Raw genomic sequence first — 19,897 nt, forward strand, 5'->3', positions numbered from 1 at the left:
CAAAAGTTCCCCATCCTCGTCTAGCAGACACTAAAAAATGTGTGAGACTCGGGTAACTGTAGAAGGCTTTGAGCCTGAGATACCAGCAGTGTTGGGCATCATACATTATGTGCACACATAACTTAAAGTCTGAAATATTAATTTTACTCAAACCACAGATGAATATTAATTTCAGATAAAGATGCCAAATGGGTGGTGAATAAATTATATTCTCTTAAATCCATCTGAAACAACGCAAAATAAACACTGAAAAAATTAGCAGGCAGAGGATCATGCCAAAGCTGTACAACTTGTTTTGTGTTTGCATGAGAGTACAATGACTCAAAGTAGTCACACTTTTTCAGCTTTCCCTCACCCAGGAAGGCTTCATCCATACAATCTGGAAGTCAAGGTGAAAAATTCACTTGCTTCCCACACAGTCAGAACACAAGAAGTTACTCTCCATAAAACAAAAACATACTGTCTTGCTCCAGGCCTTCAAGAGACTCCTGTCCCTTCTCATCTCCCCTCTGTTAGTCAGCAGTCATTCACACACCCTAATGATTTGAGAGAGAGTGGAAACCAATTCCAAGGGACTTCTCTTTACACAGGTCATAGAAAGGGCTCATTTTACAACCTTACCTGTGTATATAGTATGGACTCTCCAGCATGCCTGAGTTTTGGTAACAGTGACAGAGTGGCTTGTATTACTGGACTCCGATTCAGAAGGAAACATGGGTGCAGAAGCTTTGTTAAGCAGAGGGAGTAATGGCCCCTTTCAAGCTGGGAGGGCATTCACTTGGCACAGAAGATCTCCTAGCTGCTCATGCAAATAGGACAGGCTGCCAGATCAACAGTAGGTCAGGCTGAACAACGTATGAGACTTGGAAACTGCAGGCTGAACAAAACCTACAGTGAGGCTTCCCAGGCTGAGAGACACCTGTGGTATGCCCCCAACACCTCTCTGAGATGAAGACAAGCAAAGCCTTTCCCTAGAGGCGATGGGAAACATCCAGGTTCACCTGACGCAGGCGTGGAAAATGCTGCCCTCACCTTGGTGCCAGAGGAGATGGAGGGGCTGAGGTAGTCACATCCCTTGGCATGACCATGGGCTGGCTATCTCCAAGCTGTGCTTTTGCCACTGCAACCTCCTCAGCAGATGCTTTTCTGTGAGGGACAGGTGCTATCCACTGATGAGGGAAGGCTTGGGCAGAGTCTCCTGAGCTCCTCCAGAGGCTGGGAAGAGGGAGGATGGTGGGTGGTGTACTGGGAGAGCCCTGACCACCAGCCAGCACCTCTGTGCTCCTCTCTTCCATTTGACAATACCAGAGTGATGAAAGCACACCACCACATTGACTGCTGGGGAGTAAACTGCAATAATCTGCTGCGCTCACACTGCCATCCAATTTATCAGTGCACCAGCTGAATTACCAGTGGGAGATTGAAATTATCCATGTCCAGGGGATGAGCTGTGAAAGGAACCACTGCCATACAGCTCAGCCAAAGTTCGAGGGATTATAATGACACAGCACAGTCTCACAGACTGGAATTTCTTTATTTTGGTTAACTGCCCTATTCTTTCACCTTGCTTCCAGTTTTTGATTGCTGAGCAGCAGCCATGCATTAAACCCACTGGGAGCTGCCCTGAAACCATGGGCAGTTCACCAGCTCAGAGCTTGTCAAACAAGAAACTTAGTCTCCATTAACTTTAGGCCTGCATTAAAGGGAAATCTGTTAAACTGCATCAAATGCTGTTGGGAATACTTACATTCATGACTACTTTAGCCTTTATTATGTTGATCTTAATTAACTTTCAAATCTAGGCCATTTTAGCTGTCCATGTATATTTAATACCATTTCAAACACTGGGAAACTGAATTTAGGTTTCTTCTGGGGGTACAGACAGCCAAGTTCCAACATACCAGCTGAGTCACAGTCACTGTTTGTGCTCACACTGCAGCCCTTCACAAACGTGACATCTGACACATAAACACAAATATCTCTCCATGAGGTTTAAATAAAGGCTTTGCCTCATGGCTGCTATGGGGTAGGAGTACCTGCAACATTTGCTCAGCTCTTGGGAATAACAGATTTTTGATCAAGCCTGTAGGAAGAATAGAGAAATGGTCCCCAAAAATTCCTACAGGATGAAATGATGTCTATGCTCTGTGGAAAGGACACTCTTGTCACAGTCAAGAAAAGTCAGATGGAGATCACTTTATCTACAGTGAAAGAAGCCTCTATTCCATGAACTGATAGTCCACATGGCATCAGTCTTTGGCTCACCTGCTCCACTGGGAAAGGGAACACAATCATGAAGGCTATTTGCAGCACTCACACACATGACCTCACATGTGTAGCCCAGCTCGCAGCACACCATGGCCAATGCAGAACTCTCTGTAAGGATGTCCTACCCATGGTGGCAAAGCGCTGCAGGAAACCTTGGGTGTTCTGTGTTCCCTTTCAGTACAAAACTCACCACCAGTGTGATACCTGCATAGTTTCAGCAAAGCAAAGCGCAGTCTTCGGTCCACATAGACTTTGAGGACTTGCAGCCTGTGCTCAGGCTATGCAGACCATGGTTTCCATGTAGTACAATCTCCAAGGAAAAAAAGTACCTGTGATCTCTTGTCCTAAATGATGGGCTCAGATACCATTACAGGAAGGGACCAGAAAATTGTGTAACTGAAGCATTTTGTGCAACTCTCCATATGAACATCAGCATAGCACAAAAGAAAGTATCTTTGTGCCTTCCTCTGAGAGGACAGTATAGGTTGCCTTAAATATTGGAGGGTTTAGGTGCTGGAAACAGCTCTAAATCCCTTTCACATGACAAGTGAAACTCCTGAACTCTCTTGTATAATCTGTATTTTTTTTCCTTCTTACAAAGATTCATTGACCTGAAAGAAGGATTACTAAGTGAAAGACATTAGATTTAGGCTACCAGGAAGAAATCCCTACTAATCTTATGCCTGCTTAAACTCTGCTTTCAGAAATTTCTGTTCAATCACTTAAAAAACCTACATTCGAAAGACAGACTGATGTCATTAATTACCATTATCCTTCATTATTATGTTTCTCATCTACCTTAAAGAAAAGCTTAAGCCCCAGATAAAAGTTTACCTTGGACTTAGTGGTTCACAGATGACTGGGCTGCATGAGGAAGGCAAGAGCTGCACTGAATTCCTGAGAAGAGGTTGGTTCCCTGCTCTGCCATAGACCTCAGGTCCCCATTAACTGAATTCTGCACTTTCTGCCTCCACATCCCTTGAGTGTCCAGGGAGACACGCTGCCTCACCTCATGGATGTGGGAAGCAGAAACATTGCAGATTGTAACAGTGTTAAGATAATGATAGTCCCAGCCACAGGAATCCAGAAATCCCATGGAAGCCAGGAAAAAAGACAAAACTCTCTATTCCTTGAGTGGGCATTACAAAAATGGTGCTTTTATGGCCTATTTCACTGCCATCTGGCACAAACCAAACACAGCATGGATCTCACAGGACTGAGGTGCCTTTTCCAAGAGAAAGGCATTCACTTCCTAAAGCACAGCATGAGATCAGAGGCTGCACACCCTCCTCTTGCAGTCCTCCTGTGCATCTGCCCACAGCGTTGAGCAGGGCACGTCAGGCCCCACTGCCCCACTCTGTCCATGCTCCAGGGCTGACCCTCCACCATGGCAGAGGGCAGAGGCTGTGCTTCACACTGAGTCTCTCTGGCAGACATAATCACACAGGCAGTGGCTCTAAATCCCTGTCTGATGTCTCAGCCATTCTGGAAGCTGTTCGAGGCAATTTTCTGTCCAGCCGCCTGTTTTAATGGGATGTGCAGTTAAACAGATTCATCCTTTCAGCTTCACTCTGCACAGCCTTCACTCTCCAGCTGCCGCTGCTCCTGTCCCAGGGAATTAGAGTGCTCTTGGTGTTTCTCTTTTGCAGGCAGGCACATTGCTCAGAGAAGCAGCTTTTGCCAAGAAAAGTGTATAATCTAGGAAGCCACCTGCTCAGCTTTTGTTCTTTGAACTCCCTACAATCAATTTGCCTTTCCCAGGAGAAGGTGCGACTGCTTTCAGCAAAGCAGGAAATAGAGGATTCATGGTGTGCTATAAAAGCATAGCCAGTCCAAGGGAAAACGTTAATTTGCCTCACTGAGGGGGTTGAAACCTGTTATGTGGGAACAGTAGAGACACCCACTCTCACCCAGGATTCCCAGTGCTGACCTTCCAAATCTTCTGAAATTGTCCTTGTGTGCCTGCTTCAGTATCTGGCAGATTATTGTCACATTCCCATCAGGCCAGATTGCAGTGTTAGTACCACACAAAAAAAGATGCAGCACTTTACCTTCCTGATGGGTCTCCATTTCCTCCCTGTGACTTTGCTCCTGCTGGAAATGACAGACTACTTGTGACAGGAGTGTCTGGCATTTGGTACATGGGATTCTCTCAACAGGGCCACAGTGCACCTCAGGGCCAAACGCCTGTGGCAGTGAGCATAAAGTCTGTGGGGCTGAAAGCCACCCGTTCACCCTGTTCTTTGGTTTTGCAGATGTGAGGTTTCAGTCATTTATTACCACAAAACTGTTCTTCACAAACAGCAGCCACATCTGCACCTATGTCTTTGCAGGGTAACCTGAATGCCCACAGCCCTGCCAACAGCTTGCTTGGATTTTCTTGGACAAAGAATCCAAAAGATTACCCCACAGATACATCACTTGGCCTTGTCCAAGTGTACACCTTGTGGCAAGCTGTCCTTCATGCAGATAAAAGTTAGGTTTTTCTACTATAAATACCTGTAAGATATGGTATGGAACAGGCACTCTTAGGATAAAACTATTCTTCTCCTAAAGTGCTCAGCTGAAACACGTGGAACAAATGGCTGCCTAAAAGTACCTATTTCAGCACAGACAATAGAGAGAGTTTAGCTGCCCAGGAAAACCTGCCTTTCACAACAAGGCTGGCAGCTCTGTGTGCAGGGCTACTGCTCCAGGCAGTGACCAGCTCCTGTCCCCAAGAGCCCCCCTGCTCTCCCCCTCAGGCTGAGATGCTGCTAACTGTGCAGCTTCTCTGAGCTGAAGGCCCTTGGCCCCTTCCTGGGATGCTCCCAGTAGCTGGAAGGTCCTGTGCAGGGATGCACCGATTCCCTTGCAGCTCTGAGCCTCTCCAGCATGGCTCAGAGCATTATCTGTGTTTTGCTTGCCTTCTAAAAGAAAAGAAAGGCAGGTCTTACAGCTACCTGCTCCTGTGGGAACCAAGCTGCTTTTAACTTGCTGGATACCTGGGATCTAGAAGCCTCAAGATGTAATACTAACCCTTAAAAATTCCTCACCATGCCTAAGGCTTTTTCCCATGCACATCATTAATAAATACTTTTCAGTCACTTTTCATATCCAATTCACATAAATCATGAGAGAAATCAAAACTGGTGCCATTCTGTCTTTCTTGATGCTGTCATCTGACTCCACACTGGAGACTTTCATCTGTCCTTAATTTTGATGCCGGGTAGAAACATTTTTTCTGTGGACATTTGTGTTCATTTGATGATAATTATGACCTTTAAGCATAAACAAAAAAAATCCCCTGGCAACAGCCTTTATGCACAAAGAGAGTGTGACAGACCACAGTGACAGTTTTCAGCTAACATATCTTCTCAAGACCTGGGGGGGGACAATCCCAACTGAATCACAGCTATTGTTTTATTGCAATCCCCTTCTGAAGAAATATCAACTTAGAATCAATAACAAAAAAAAATTTTTTAAATTATCTTCTGAGGAACTGCCACAACCTGGCACAAGTCGAAACATTGCACTAAGTAGCACCATTGGATAGCATTAATTCTCTACTCTCATTGCTGCTCTTCCAACACATCCTGTGACGGGAGAACATTGTTGAACTACAAGTCACAATGTTTTCAAAGCACCCAGTGACGGGTCCAAGCTGGCCACAATCAGAAGTGCAAGCATCAACTAGCAAACAACTGAGATGTAAGTCTGTATGTGGGTTTCCACTGCTCAGCAAAGAGGTCACCTGTGCCAACAGACAGTGTCTAACTCACTGACAAACAGCTAGAGGTAAAACACTGTCGAGACACAAAGGCCTCCTGGAGGGCTCTCCCTGGTCAGCCCTGCTGGCTCTGCAAGCAATCTTGGCCCACGGAAAAGCTTTCCTTTGCCAAATGGTTGATATGGCACATGTCTGAAACACCAGAGAAAGACAAAGAGTGGCAATAGTGGAAGTTTTCACAGCTTCTGACCCACAAATACACCTGGGATTGCTGATTCCCTCAGTCTGCTGGATTGAGGGTGGTCACTTACACACATCCTGCATCCACTCAGACCCAAAATACCACAGCAGACTTCCCAGAAACACAGGATCAGCTTCTGATTGCCATAAGGGGCATCTGCTTCACAGCACACCCTAGCCAACCTCAAACAGTTTGCAAACCTGGGCCAATCTCATGAAGTCAGGACTTTTGGTTTACTCTGATGACAATTCAACTCTGCACTCAATCATTTCCAAAATATTTTGGCTGATCTGACAAGAGGGTCCCCTACCTGCCTGTTGCTGTACAACTCTAGACTGTGTGCTTGGCCAATGCATCAAATACCTCAGAAGATGTTTCCAAAACACTATCTATGGACAGTCCTGAAACAGTGTTATCACCTCTTCCTTCAGGAGCTGGGACACCACACTGTTTGCCTTGGAGAGACACTGGGAAGGTGGGACGGGTCTCAGAAGGAATGAAGTGAGTAGTTTGTGTGTGTGCCCAGCCACTTAAAGACAAAATACCAGAAAAATGTAGTCACAGCATCAGCAGGTGCAATTACAGTTTGGCTTTAGTGGGTGCTGAGCCCACTCACATTGTGGTTGATCTGAGCCTCCCAAAAATGGCCTCACCAGCCAGTCTCTGAGGGAGCACTCCCACAGTGCGCTGCAGCCTGCCCTTGGCAGCCCCACACACCACGGAGAAGGGTTCCTGTGGCCCTGGGCTCAGTGTCCACTGGCCTCACACAAAAGCACTGCATAAATAATTTTCTTCTTGCTGCTCAAACGCTGTAAAACTGGAGTCCATCAAGGAGCACAAAGAAAAGGAGCAAACCAGATTTCCTCTGGTGCCAATGGGGAGTTGGTGGCACAGCTCAGATCTAGCTGTGCTGCCCTGGCTTTGGAAACACCTTGTGTGGGAAGGCTGCTGCAAACGAGCTAGCACACCTGCTTCAGGGCTGGTGAATCCTGAAGGCGAAGTACATCAACACAAGCAAACAATGGATTTACCAAGATCAGTATGCTCTTAAGATGCTTTGTTTCTGCCTCTCCAGCACACTCATTTTCCACCTTGGGAGAACCCAGCTATGAAGCACAGCAGCAACTGATACACAGCCTGTTTGCTTTGTGCAGGAGGAGCAGCAGTGCCGCTCGCCCTCTCCCCTGTGTATGGCACACTAACACTGCAACTGCACTTTGCTGCCGGCTCCCTTCTCCATCCATCAGCATCATCAATAATCACAGCAGCTCCTGCTGTCTGAATCATAATTTGTATCTAGTTTTTAATTGCATTATGTGTAGCTGGCCCACCAGACACTATCCGAGGAAGCACACAAATAATTTGTCTGTATCCTCCATCCTCCCCATATGTGCTCCCAAGCAAGCCAGATTAATACTGGTCTTTGTCTGCTAACCTCACCTCCATCCTGTATACCTACTATCTTATTTTCAGCTGCCATCCAAAATTAATGCTTCACCTGGCATATTCAATCTCCTCCCATATTCTAAACTCATGATTAAATACTCTTGACAGATGAACTACAGACATTCAATCAGGTTGGGTAAAACAAGATGCTTAATTTTGTCTCAAAAAATAACATCTGATACATTATAGCAACCAGAAATAACTACAGTGCTCTTGGTGGCACATTATGTCACTAAAGCACAGCAATTGTGTGATTCTGCATCCCAGAGTCATGAGGCGATTTAATGAGATGTCACTTAAAACTGACACCTGCTGAATGAGCACTCCTTACCCACAGGGCCACAGTGACAAGTTGCTTGTATCCAGTGCCATCAGCTCTGTGAACCCACACAGCTCCAGGAGCACAGCAATGGCCACAGATCCTCCCACCCCCTGAGGGTTTCTCTCACAGCCTCAGTAAACAGGTCAGGGACTGGACTAATTAGTACGGTCCTCACACCTTCAGCCCTCGCTGAGATCTGTGCAAACTTCTGCTGGTGGAAAACAACCCCACCAGTTACCAAGTGCTCCCTGCCCAAACAGCCCTTCACTGCCTCTGCAGGGAAGCCAATGGCTCCTCCTGGGAGCTCTCAGCCAGTGCTCACCCAGCATACCCCCCACACAACATCCTGACATGCCATCTCCTCTCCATGGTCACTTTTGGCCTCAACTATCCCAGTTGCTTCCCAATCCTACTATATTCATATCTTCATATATGAATGAGTCTCTGCTGTGCAACCTGACAGGGAAAAAAAGTTCTAACATTGCTAGGAAGTCACACTTGCCTTTGGAACTATTTGTTTTTTTCCCAGTTCCCAGAGCAGGGTGGTGCGGACTGTGCACAGCAAACAGCTGTCGAACATAACACTGCCTCTTGCCCATGCATTGTCTGCCGAGGATTTAATGTCTCCACATTTTCTTGAAATTACTCCATGAATATCTTCTGCAAAAGCAATTTATTAATAAACTGTTTCAAATAATCAAAAAGAGTAGAACATTCTTATTTAAAACATGACCTGTTTCACTGGGGGCATGTTCTCTGTTACAGAGGAACAGCTGGTGAGACAGCAACTTGCATCCTATTTCTGGCCTGGTCAGTCACATCTTGGTTACTGAACTCACACAGTCCTCAACCTTACTTTAAAAAGGAAATATTTTTTGAGGGAGTTGCTGTGGAAAGCAAATGCAAGACTGCTCAGCCTGAGTCTGTGCAAAGGCAAACTGAGAGGACTGTGGCAGAATAATCTCAAACAGCACTCACACTTCACACCCAGGAAACGCATCCCAGCAGTACTCACCAGCCTCCAGGGGAAACACACTGACTTGTGCTTGCTGTGGCAATTTGGAGACAGTTTTACTAGTACAATATTATGGAAACAGTTGGATTTTCATGGCCGCCCAGGGAGGGGAGAAGGGCTGACAAGGGAGGGCATTTGGGTGCCTGGTGTTTGCTCCATTCCCAAGAGCACATTCACTGTGCCTAGATGTTTTCATCCTTCATAGTCACCTTTCCCCTGCTAAGCAGTGCACTTGACAAGAAGCAAGTCTCAGATTTATCGAATGTGTACATCATCTACTGCTCCTGCAGTATGAGCCAAGGGCACCATATTCAGCCCCACAGCAAGGGGTGGAGGCAAGAAGACACTGCTCCAGTGACCCCCTCACCTTTTTTCATCCAAAGCTTCCTGAGTTTGTCCCTGTGTGAGGCTACTGCCTATCCTTGTAGGAGTGGGACAGAGGCCAAGGAGGCTATGACCTAATATTTTAGTCTGAACAGAGAGATTGAAGAGATGGATTATTGTACAGGAATGCTCTCCGTGCATGCAATTATCTGATAACAATCTATTTTGGGAGATGAATTTCAGAAATATGAACAAAACTCTCACCTTGTTCGCGCTGGGAAGCTGCATTATCCTTTTAAGAACAGAGAGCTAAATGCCTGAAAAATGATACAGAAAGCAGCCAAACAGCATGGTGCTTTAACTCGTGTTGAGCTCAGGACAGGGAAGGGAAAGGGGTCAAGTCCTGCTGATTTAAGACTAATCAGGTCCGTGAACAGCTGGACTAATTTGGCTTCTTCCCATGCCTCATGACTGGATTCCTTTGCGTATGTGCGTAAGAAGCAAAATCCAAGTGAAACCTTTCTCTCATGAGCCCCAGTGCCAAACTGACAGGTAGAGGTCATGCTGCAGCCCCGTGCCACAGGGAAGGTGCTGCCAAGGCCTCTCTGAGCCACCTGCCCCATCCTTGCTTGGGTAATCTGCAGAACTCAATACCCTTGAGGTGGCTGCCCCCCTGCCACACTTGACCAAGGACACAGTTTGGAAGGGGTCAGACACACATGAGGACAATGTACCCCTGACCACTGGAGTAACCAATGCACCCATGAGGGGAGCAGGTCACAGCTCAGCCCTCCTCACATGTGCTGGCTTACGTGTGCTCACCAGGAAGGGAAGGACTGGGCAGACACTGGTGTCAGAGGACAGCCCAAACACAGTGCCTGGTTGTTCTCCTGAGAGCAACAGCAAATTTAAAGGTGTTTCAGAAATGTGTAATCTAATCTGTGCCTGGGAAGGAAAACATAATCAATCTTATTTTACATTGAGAGAATGACACAGTGAAAATAAATACTGTAAAGATGTAGGACTCAGTGGCAGAGAACCCACGTACATTCAATCCTGTACTCCCTCTGCCAGACACCTTCCCATGCCAGTCCTTGAGACCTTCTCTGATACTTGCTAAAGTACACTGTAAACAATTGCAAATACCTGTAGCACTTTCCTGACTTCACTTCCATAGAAGTGAAACAGATAATATTCACCCATTCACATCGGACATCAGGCAAATCGTACCTGCAGAGGCCCAGAGAAGGCTGTTGTTCCACTGCAGGAAGCCAGGCATGCCATGAAACACCTCCCCAAAAGGCCAGGCAGTCAGTCCCTTGTGTGTGTTTTGCTGCTGATGCTGGATGTGATTTTTCCATGTGTACTCCTTCAAGGCTGATTTTTTATTACAACTGACACTTTTTTATTCATTTTCATTCCAGGTGACTTCAAAGGGGCTCAGATGAAGGTGAGATGACCTTTTGCTGCCAGTCCTGTCTTGGTGCAGGAGTGAGAATGGAGATGCTTCAGCCGTGGAGTTCTGGGTGCCAGCACCAGGAGTGGTCCCACTAGCCTGGTGCAATCCAGGGCATCCAAAATTCTCTGCTCCCTGTACTTTGGCACAGAAAGCCATGCAGAATGACCTTGTCACTGGACATGACATGAATGCTGAACATGGCATGAAAGGTGTGTACATGCATGCTATGGGATTTCCATCCAGCCACTTCTGGTCCCGCTAATGCTTCTACAGTGAGAGCTATGTGGTACCCCCTCCCCATGTGAGCAAAGAAAAAAAGCCCTTCTCTAATGAATTTTATGTTAATTTGGTCATAGCATCAGAGAAGGCAGGGGCACTAGAAGGTATTTTGCCAGCAGTTCCAGTACAGACATTAGGATAGCCTTTTAGATTGAGAAAGTCAAGTTCTGTCTAGGTTTAAAGGAAGTACCAAGAGGCAAGCCACTCACCCTTCCTGAAGCAACCTCTCTCTTCTGAAGAGATACTTTTCAAAGGTTGACCCTTTGCAACTGGTGGTGCTGGGTTAACAGTTTCCATCCTCCCTAACTGTAAATACTGAAGGCCAAGTGTTTTTTTTTAACACAACTCATGATGAAATCAGGAAGGTAACCCAAGAGGGCAAAATGTGAATGTGCACACTTAAACTATTGACCTGAGCTTTATGCCTTGCCTGAAACACAAAAGACACTTCTCCAGACCTCAATGAAGTCTGATCACACACTCATAATGGAGAAATAAACAGAGGATTTAGGGCTGGATCTGAACAAGTATGGCAAACTTTACTGAAATGGTATTTAAGGCATCTGAGTTATAACCTTTGCAGTAACACAGTTCCTGTTAGAGCAGGACCTTCTCACAATCAACTTATTCCCTCTAACCCACCCTTATCCAGGATCACTGGTTACCTTCTGTGTAAGAACACTGTAAAAACATGGGTCAAAGTTGTTTCATAGCTTTACTCTCCCAGTAATGTGCAACATGAACATAATAGTGTTATTAAGAAGTCAAAAATAACTTAACACAATACCTATATAAGATTTTCCAATGATCAAACTTTCAGCAATTACTTTTTGTTAAGTTCAGAAAATTAGCATATTTGTTAATCAAATTAATTTAAAAAGTAGCTTTTAAAAATAAAAGCAAGGCTTTAAATAAATATAGTCTTTTTTATAACCATAAAACACTTAGTCCTGTTAAAGGTAACACAAATACTACACTCAAGCACAGTACCTAAACAATTGAAATGAATGTTGTGAGCACACATGAGTCAGACACAGGGAAGGATGAGGATGCATTGCTTTGTGACATTCTCCGTCTCCTTTCTACAGTGGCATGAAGAGGCACCTGATTTTCAGAACTACCCTAAGCATATGACACGTCAGGATATTTGTAACTGCTGCACAAAAACACTGGTATGCTGTTTTTCCCCAAACTCCACACTATCTCTGCAGCAGTTCTGCAGTTCTGCTTTAAATTTCTGGCACAGCATGATTCTTAACCACAAAAACCTAAGGCGAGATCCTGCCTGCTTCATCCAACTGACTTCAACATCTAAGTAAAGGCGGCAAGCAAGGTCTGACCTCTCACACCTCTTGCACTAAAGCTCACATTTTGTGAAATCTGGGAAACCTTCTGTCCAATACTGGCACCACTGGATGTTTCAGAACAGCCTGAAGCTCACCTTCAGAGTTCATGACCACCTTCACAGTTCTAACTACAGGACTGACTAGCTATGTTCATTACTGCTCAAGTTAATGCCTGCCAGCAAAGACTGTAGCTGTCCTGCAGATCTACAAAGTGGCAATGTTTTGCTGGAATGAAATAAAGCAGAGCTAGTTCTTACATTAGTATGTGCTATCTGGGTGTACCCTGAAGAGCAGTTTGCTAAAATTCAGCAAAAGATACATCTCAAATCTACTGATAATCTACCTAGCAATTCCAACCACTTAATATCACATTTACTTGGCTGCAGTTGTTTATTAAAAAATCGCCTTCAGGGTCTGCAGCAAATCACTGGTTTTGTCCTCACAAAATCAGTTGTGATACTTGTATTTTGTTTGTTTGAATAGCATAACAGTAATGCAACCTATAAGTTAAATGATAAAAGCTGGAGAGTAAAATAAAGCCCAGAACTGATACAAGTGCTCTCAATTTGTTTTGATCTTCAGAATGAACAGGCTTATTCAAAGATGTATGTATGCATGGCCAAACTTCGCGAACGAAGATTTGGGAAGGGCTGTCCCCACGTGGATGTGCCCTTCCAGCCTGCGCAGTGGATTTTAGGTGAGGCTCAGCGTGCGCAGAACTGGCCCCACCGTTTAAGTCCTGAGGTTCATCTGCCACGGCCGAGCGAGCTTGGACGGTGCCAGTGAAGTCCTCAGGACTAGAACCTACAGCACCCGGCATTTCCCAGGAGGTCTCCCATCCAAGTACTAATCCGGGGCTGACCCTGCTCAGCTTCCGAGATCTGACGGGATCGGATGTCAGGGAGGCATTTAACTGCCCGTATTCAAAGACGACAAAGGAATAAATTAGCGAATGGCTAATGCAATGCATGAAAGGGCGTTTACAGGATTGGCATGTGTGCGCACACACACGCACTTGCATACAGACAGCTTGGCTTCATTAGAAATCTCACTACCAGAGCTTAATTTAGATAAATTAACTGCATTAAAATACTGACACTGTGAGGATTTCAATACTATCACACCCTGTAGAGGGCACTCCCGTGTGACTTTTTAAATGCTTTAAAAAATAGTTTAGAGTTATTGAAATCTATGACAAATGCGACAGCTCTGCCTCCCCTCACAGCCTCCCATTCTCATCGCCGGTATCCTTCTCCTGTATTGCCTCCAGGCACCGTTTGGACTTGGCATCCGCGTGCCCGCTTCCAGTTTTGCTCAGTCCGCACGACAGGCACGCCAGCTGGATCTGCTTCATGTTCTCCAGGGCTTCGTTCTTGGCGTTCTTCAGGAGATCTCCTTGGCCCTGAGGATGCACAGACAGACAGGCATGAGAGAGTCAGGGATTGCACACATCACGCAGCACCGAAAGCGGTGACACTGCTCTCACTGTCTCTGGGGCATATTGCTCAGTGCCATGGAACAGGTTCCAGATCCCCTCTCAAATCCTCTCTGCTCTCTCTGAACGAGACCAAAGCCCCTTCTGCAGCCTGGCACCAACTCAGTGAGGAAGGCAGCAGCCAGCACACTGGACAGGGTGAGCAGGGCAGACACCAGACTCCGACCACTTACAGGCCACCATCTCTTGGGAGGTAATTTGTGCTTGGACTGAAGGAGGCTGTGGGGGATGGCATTTCCTCTTCCACAGTCAACAGCAAGGACCTGCCAGTGACAGGGCAGTGATGGCACATGGCACCCCCCCTCCATGCCACTGCTCCATCCTTGTTCCCTGGCATCAGATACCGCATGGCAATGGCTATGTGTCCCCAAGCCAGGGACCCCCTACAAGCTGTGAGACCCTGGTAACCCAACCCTCCTTCCACTCAGATTTGCTCCTCAGCCTTGAGCCCTCCTTCAGCAGAGGCAGGCCAAGCTGCATGCCCTTATGGAACACATTATCCTGTATTGCTACAGGGAACACCTCTGAACCATTTTGTTTGGGACCTTCAAGGAGGCGATGGGAACAAGACTTCATGAGCAGAGGGCTGCTTCTGTATCTTCTCATGGCATGTAAAGGTGAGGTGACCAACAGGATGTCAATCCAATTTGCAACAATCAGGAAAAATGTGTTACATGAAATTTGTATTAAGGAGCTGGTGTTCAGAAATGCCAAAATGAATATTTATGCAATATTGATATCTCAAGTGCTGTGAAGCAAGAAGATTCTGGTCCTACAGGATACAAATAAATAAAAGCCAGGACGTGCATCTGGTCATTAAAATTCAGTATCACTAAGAACCTGAGCTCTTCTCCTAATGTCACCCGAAGTACAGCTTAAAGTACAACACCTGCTGCAGCTGGTTACACACACATTCAGAAGGAATACCTCCACTGACTGAAATGTCACATTCACATCCCTGCAACCCAACCTGACCTCCTGCAAAGCACAGGCACTTCCACAGGTCTCAGAGGAGACAACAGACATTACAGCAGGACTTGGGGCTCACTGGAGGGGCGACTGATCACTGTCCATCCTTTGGTTTTCAGAACAATTCAGATCTGTTGGATGAGCCACAGCATGACACCTTCCAGCAGTGGGCATATCTCTCCATCTCCCTTTTCCTAGAGCTAAGAGGAAGGATTTATCCCACACCAATGAGCACAGCTCCCTTTTCACCAGCGCCTGGCACTGGACTCACAATGCCTGAGCCCCTGTAAACAATGTTCACAATGAAGAAACAATGGTGGCCTTGCAAGTCTGCTGTACTAGTAAACACCACGTGGGAAACCACATCATCCAGGGATGGCAGCCTGTGCCTGAGAACGTGATTGCCTCATCTCCTGCTGTCATGGATTTGTCCCTGCTGAACGATGCAAATCACTATCCAGATGCTGGAAATACAACTCAGTGTGAAAATAGCAAAAAGCACTGGGACTGCATGAGTGGCTCTGTGCTGTTTGGTATGAAGCTCTTTTGAAGGGATTTGTATCCAGCAGCATGACAGTTATGGGAATACACAGACAAATAGCTTTGGATCCAGTGAGAAGGCAGGGTTTGAAAAAACAAAACAAGAATAAATTATGCAGCAGATATTTCATGATCTTGCTTTTAGGTCAGAGGTTTTGCTTATGGTTAAAGACTGTAGGCAGGAATTGAGGAGCCTCACAGCTGCCTCCAGCACCCAACCCACACTACCTTGGTCTCCCTTTGTCTGCAACTGGCACAGGAATAGTGCCAGTGCTGTAGTGACACAGACAGCACAACAACATAAGAAAATATGTATCATTAATGACATCATAACATTATCAAAAAGGGGGTATCTCAATACATCTTGAAATGCAGTTTTAAACAGTTTGGTTTTAGGATGAGATACCCCTGGCTGCAGTGGGGTGGCTGCTTTTTCTTATCACGCACACAGGACCAAAGACACCAAAAGCTGCACCAATGAGCTGAAAAGAATCAGTGTGACGATGCTTTGCAGCCTTAACTTCTCCAACTAAAACCTGGCACTATGTATTTGTGCCCCTTATTTGCAAGAAGCAACTCAAAATAGATGTCACTACAGTACAAGGAACAACTAAGTCCAAACCCTGCGACAGCCAATGTAACAGAGAGGTATAATCATGATCATGAAGGCCCAGTACCCTAAAGCACTAGTGCCCCCTTAGTTTGGGTGTCTGCAGAAACACTTGCAGGAGCCCATCCTCTGCTGTAGCACGACCGTGGGCAGTGGGAGCACTCACCCACACCATGCACACAGGAGAATTTCCTGTCATGGACAGCCATGAGACACATACTGCTCCATAGGATGACACAAAAATCTTCAGTGAAGTCTATGCCTCTTCCTTCACATCTCTTCCTTCTCAGGGTGAGGGCAAAGCATGGAAATCTTTCTCAAGTGGCCCACAAACTGTTTCTTCATCCAAGGACTGAGGCATTTATTTGAAGGGAGCTATTTGGGATTCAATACACCGCTTGGAGGATGACAGCCTAAGCCTCTCCTGCCAAGACTCCCATCTGAAGTCCTCAGAAGCCAAGGGACTTCACACCCCTTGTGAAAGTGCTGAGCCACGCCCTTTCCCTTATGCATATTCTGATTTCACACTTGAGTAACCAGGCAATTCAGATTACAGGTTTTGTCTGAGGCAATGCACAACATGTCTTCATGTTCCAAAAAGAAACACACTCCTCCTAAGCATACTTCCAGTATTTTGAAGACATTCTTATTTTACAGTGATCTAAAACCAGAAATGGTCTTATCAAAATAGTGCAATTCCATTCATGAACAGATCAATTGATTTATGTCTTAGTCTCCTTGTGGTTTATTATTTTTAAACAGGTGGTTCATTTGAGCAAGCTGAAGGAGCAAAAATTATTTTGAATCTGTCATGAGAAAATTAATGACAAACTAGCCCCTCTGACAGAGCTGTCATAATTCTAGAGACACCATTAAAAAAAATCTGTGGGCATGCTCTGTTTGAAAAGCCATCTGTCTGCTTTGAAAACTGGCTGTGCGCATAATCCACTTATGAAAAATGTCAGCAAAAGTGTGTCAACACCTTAACGAACTAAATACTGGATAGAAGCTAGAGTAAACTTTACAAGTATGACTGCATTGGAACATCCTTCATAAACTAGTCCTTGTGATCATATCTGTGCACAAAACCATCCTTCTTGCCTTTACAAACAAAGCATCTCTCCTCCAGACAAAGAGACGTCATGACAGTCCACTTTGGCATCTCTTCATTCACCTCCCTTCTGTAATTAGTATCATCAGCCCTTCTGAAAATAAATAGTTGTGAGAAAGTTAAAACTCAGCATTGGGCAGGACAGTGAATTAAGCCAGAAGAGATTAATCAATTGTTCTACCTGAAAAACTGATCAAGGGTCCCATTTTCATTTAGAGTTAGGGAATATTAAATGTCAGATTTCATACACCTAACTACAGAGTCTCAGCACAAATTAACATTAGTGTACAAATAATGCAGCTTGTCAAGCAACTGTAAGATTATAAGCCGTTACCTTGACAGGTTAAGACTGCTTAGCAAACCGATAATCTGGCATGCCTTTAAATATGGCTCAGTTTCAGTGACAACCCATGAAAGGCTTTAAGAAGCATAAGACACTGGCAATGGACACAGACAGGACGAACTCCTTATGCTGTTAGTTCAACTGGTGTTTTTCCAAATCAAACACCTAAGTTTTTATGAGTCAAGGTGACAGCTCTATATCCAACAGCAACCCACTCCAGGTTTGGGGAAATGAAAGGTGAGTAAGGTTAGTGCATCACTTTGTGTTCAACTTCACAACATTATTTCTTTTATATACACTGCATGCCTATTTCTGCACAGCTATAAATATACAGGCATGGGTAATTGCTATTTCTATCCCTATGCTTTCTAGGAAACACCCCACAACATGTAGGTCACAAGGCACTGCCAGTTGTGGGCACCCCGCAGCACTGGGGACTCAGCATGGCACAGGCAGGACCCGCAGCCCCTGTGCTGGCAGGTGCCCACACCAGCAGCAGGGGCTGCAGGAGGACCCTGAAGGCCACCACTCAGCCCATGCAGAAGTGAACTGCACTGACAGGGGAAGTAGAAAATCCCACATTGAGCAATAGGACCTTCCTGGTGTTCAAAACTGGCTTTGTTTCCAGGGAGGCTGAAACAGTTGCTGTGAAAGCCATTTTGTAATCTGCTGCTTGCTAAAGCAGACAGTTGCTTATCTCCTGGGCAGACACATCTTCTGACAGCACATCATGGGAGCTTTCCTCTCCAATCCTCAAGGGCTGAGTAAACAGAAATAAATAACAGTGGTCTTAACACCCATCCCCCATCATGCTCATGTACTACTGTTATTTTTAAACTTTTTCTCAAAGAATCAAGCTCTTACATTACTATTTAATCACAAAGTAAAGCTCAAGAGACTGCCAGTGGTCGCCAGTGGTTGGCTGAGAAAGCCAGACAGAGTCACATAAAACAGCCCCAAGCATTGTGTCGCTCTACATTTCAGAGGCAACTCGGGTATGGGAACAGCACTGACTGTGCCAAGGGACTCAGATAGCCAAAATGCCAGAGAACTGCTGTAGCACTGGGATACTCTGTGTGGAGGCAGCATCCACTGCAAAGGGTGTATTTCCAAAGTATCATAGTGGGACTTTAATTGTGTTTAGTATTAATAAGGAGGCACACAATTAAATGATTGCACATGGCTTTGAAAATGTAATCCTGGGGAGGAAATCACTAATGAAGTGATTAGACTGCTGTGTTATACTTGTTACAAAAAGCAGATATTTTTCCATGCCTCCTTCAAAGTTAAATGTGGGAACAATTGATATCAATCTGATTATGATATATTCACATTTCAGAACAGACTACTCCAAAAACATACAGGGTGTTGCTGTATCAAAGCAGACTTCAACCCCCCACCCTTCTCTTTATTCCTGCATATAGTTTGTCAACAGTTTTGCTTTATTGTCTGTGACAGAGATCACGATGCACATGTTGGCATGAAAAATTACTGCACAGAGAGTAGACACAAAACATATAATCACTTCTCACACACTGAAAAACAAAGGAGTCCAAAAATTAGTTATATCACAGAAAAAGCAGGGCCAAATTGTCACTTTCAAATTTATTTTTAAACTCTTGCACAGCAGAAATTCACTTCCTGTCAGAAAAATAAAAAGGCCACAAATAGAAAAGATGGTACTTAAATGGCGTTCCTGGTGCTACTGGTGTATCATTTAAGGTCTGAGTTTTGGGTATAGCTTCCCACTTACCCACTCTGAACCAAATACAAGAGCTTGCTTCTACCTGGCTGAACCCAGCAACAACTTTTGAGTAAATCAGGCAATCCGACCGAGAGCTTGCTGGGGCCTGAGTCATCACATTTTGCAATATCTGCTAGTAATTTCAGATGTCAAACTGAGCATCTCATTTTGGTATATCAGCATGTTACTGACAGCCAGAGACCTTCTCTCCCATTTCTGAAACCAGGGTCTGGCAAAAATTTGCAAGAAGGAAACACAGCTGAGAATCAATTACATCACACAGAGAACCGATTTGAGATGTATGAAAAAGATAATATCCACCTAGGTGCAGTGAGTTGGCCTTGGATGGATGCCAGGTACCAACTAAAGCCACTCTCTCACTTTCCTCTGCAACTGCACAGAGGACAGAAAATACAACCAAGGGGTTCATGAGTTAAGAACCGGGAGAGATCACTCACTGATGCCTGTCATGGGCAAAACAGACTCAAAGTGGGGATATTAATTAAATTTATTATTAACAGAATGAGAGTAGGAGAATGAGAAGTAAAATAAAACTTAAAAACACCTTCCCCCTGCACCTCCCTTATTCCAAGTTCTACCTCCTCCCCACAAGCAGCACAGGTAGACAGGGAATGGGAATGGTCAGTTGTTTCTGCCACTGCTCAGGGAGAAGAGT

At 45.3% G+C, this 19,897-nt stretch overlaps 1 protein-coding gene across 3 annotated transcripts in view; it reads right to left on the reverse strand.

Annotated features, from left to right (window-relative positions):
- Positions 1-11,759: 11,759 nt before the first annotated feature.
- PLCL1 (phospholipase C like 1 (inactive)) overlaps positions 11,760-19,897 on the reverse strand; it is a 192,265-nt gene continuing 184,127 nt past the window's right edge. For all 3 annotated transcript variants that reach the window (XM_071562554.1, XM_071562555.1, XM_071562557.1), the window contains exon 6: positions 11,760-13,811. In XM_071562554.1, coding sequence (XP_071418655.1) covers positions 13,629-13,811 — 183 coding nt within the window. In that variant the 3' untranslated portion in view covers positions 11,760-13,628. The remainder of the gene's footprint in view (positions 13,812-19,897) is intronic.

This window comes from Pithys albifrons, chromosome 8 (genome assembly GCF_047495875.1).
Source record: "Pithys albifrons albifrons isolate INPA30051 chromosome 8, PitAlb_v1, whole genome shotgun sequence".
Lineage (NCBI taxonomy): Eukaryota > Metazoa > Chordata > Aves > Passeriformes > Thamnophilidae > Pithys > Pithys albifrons.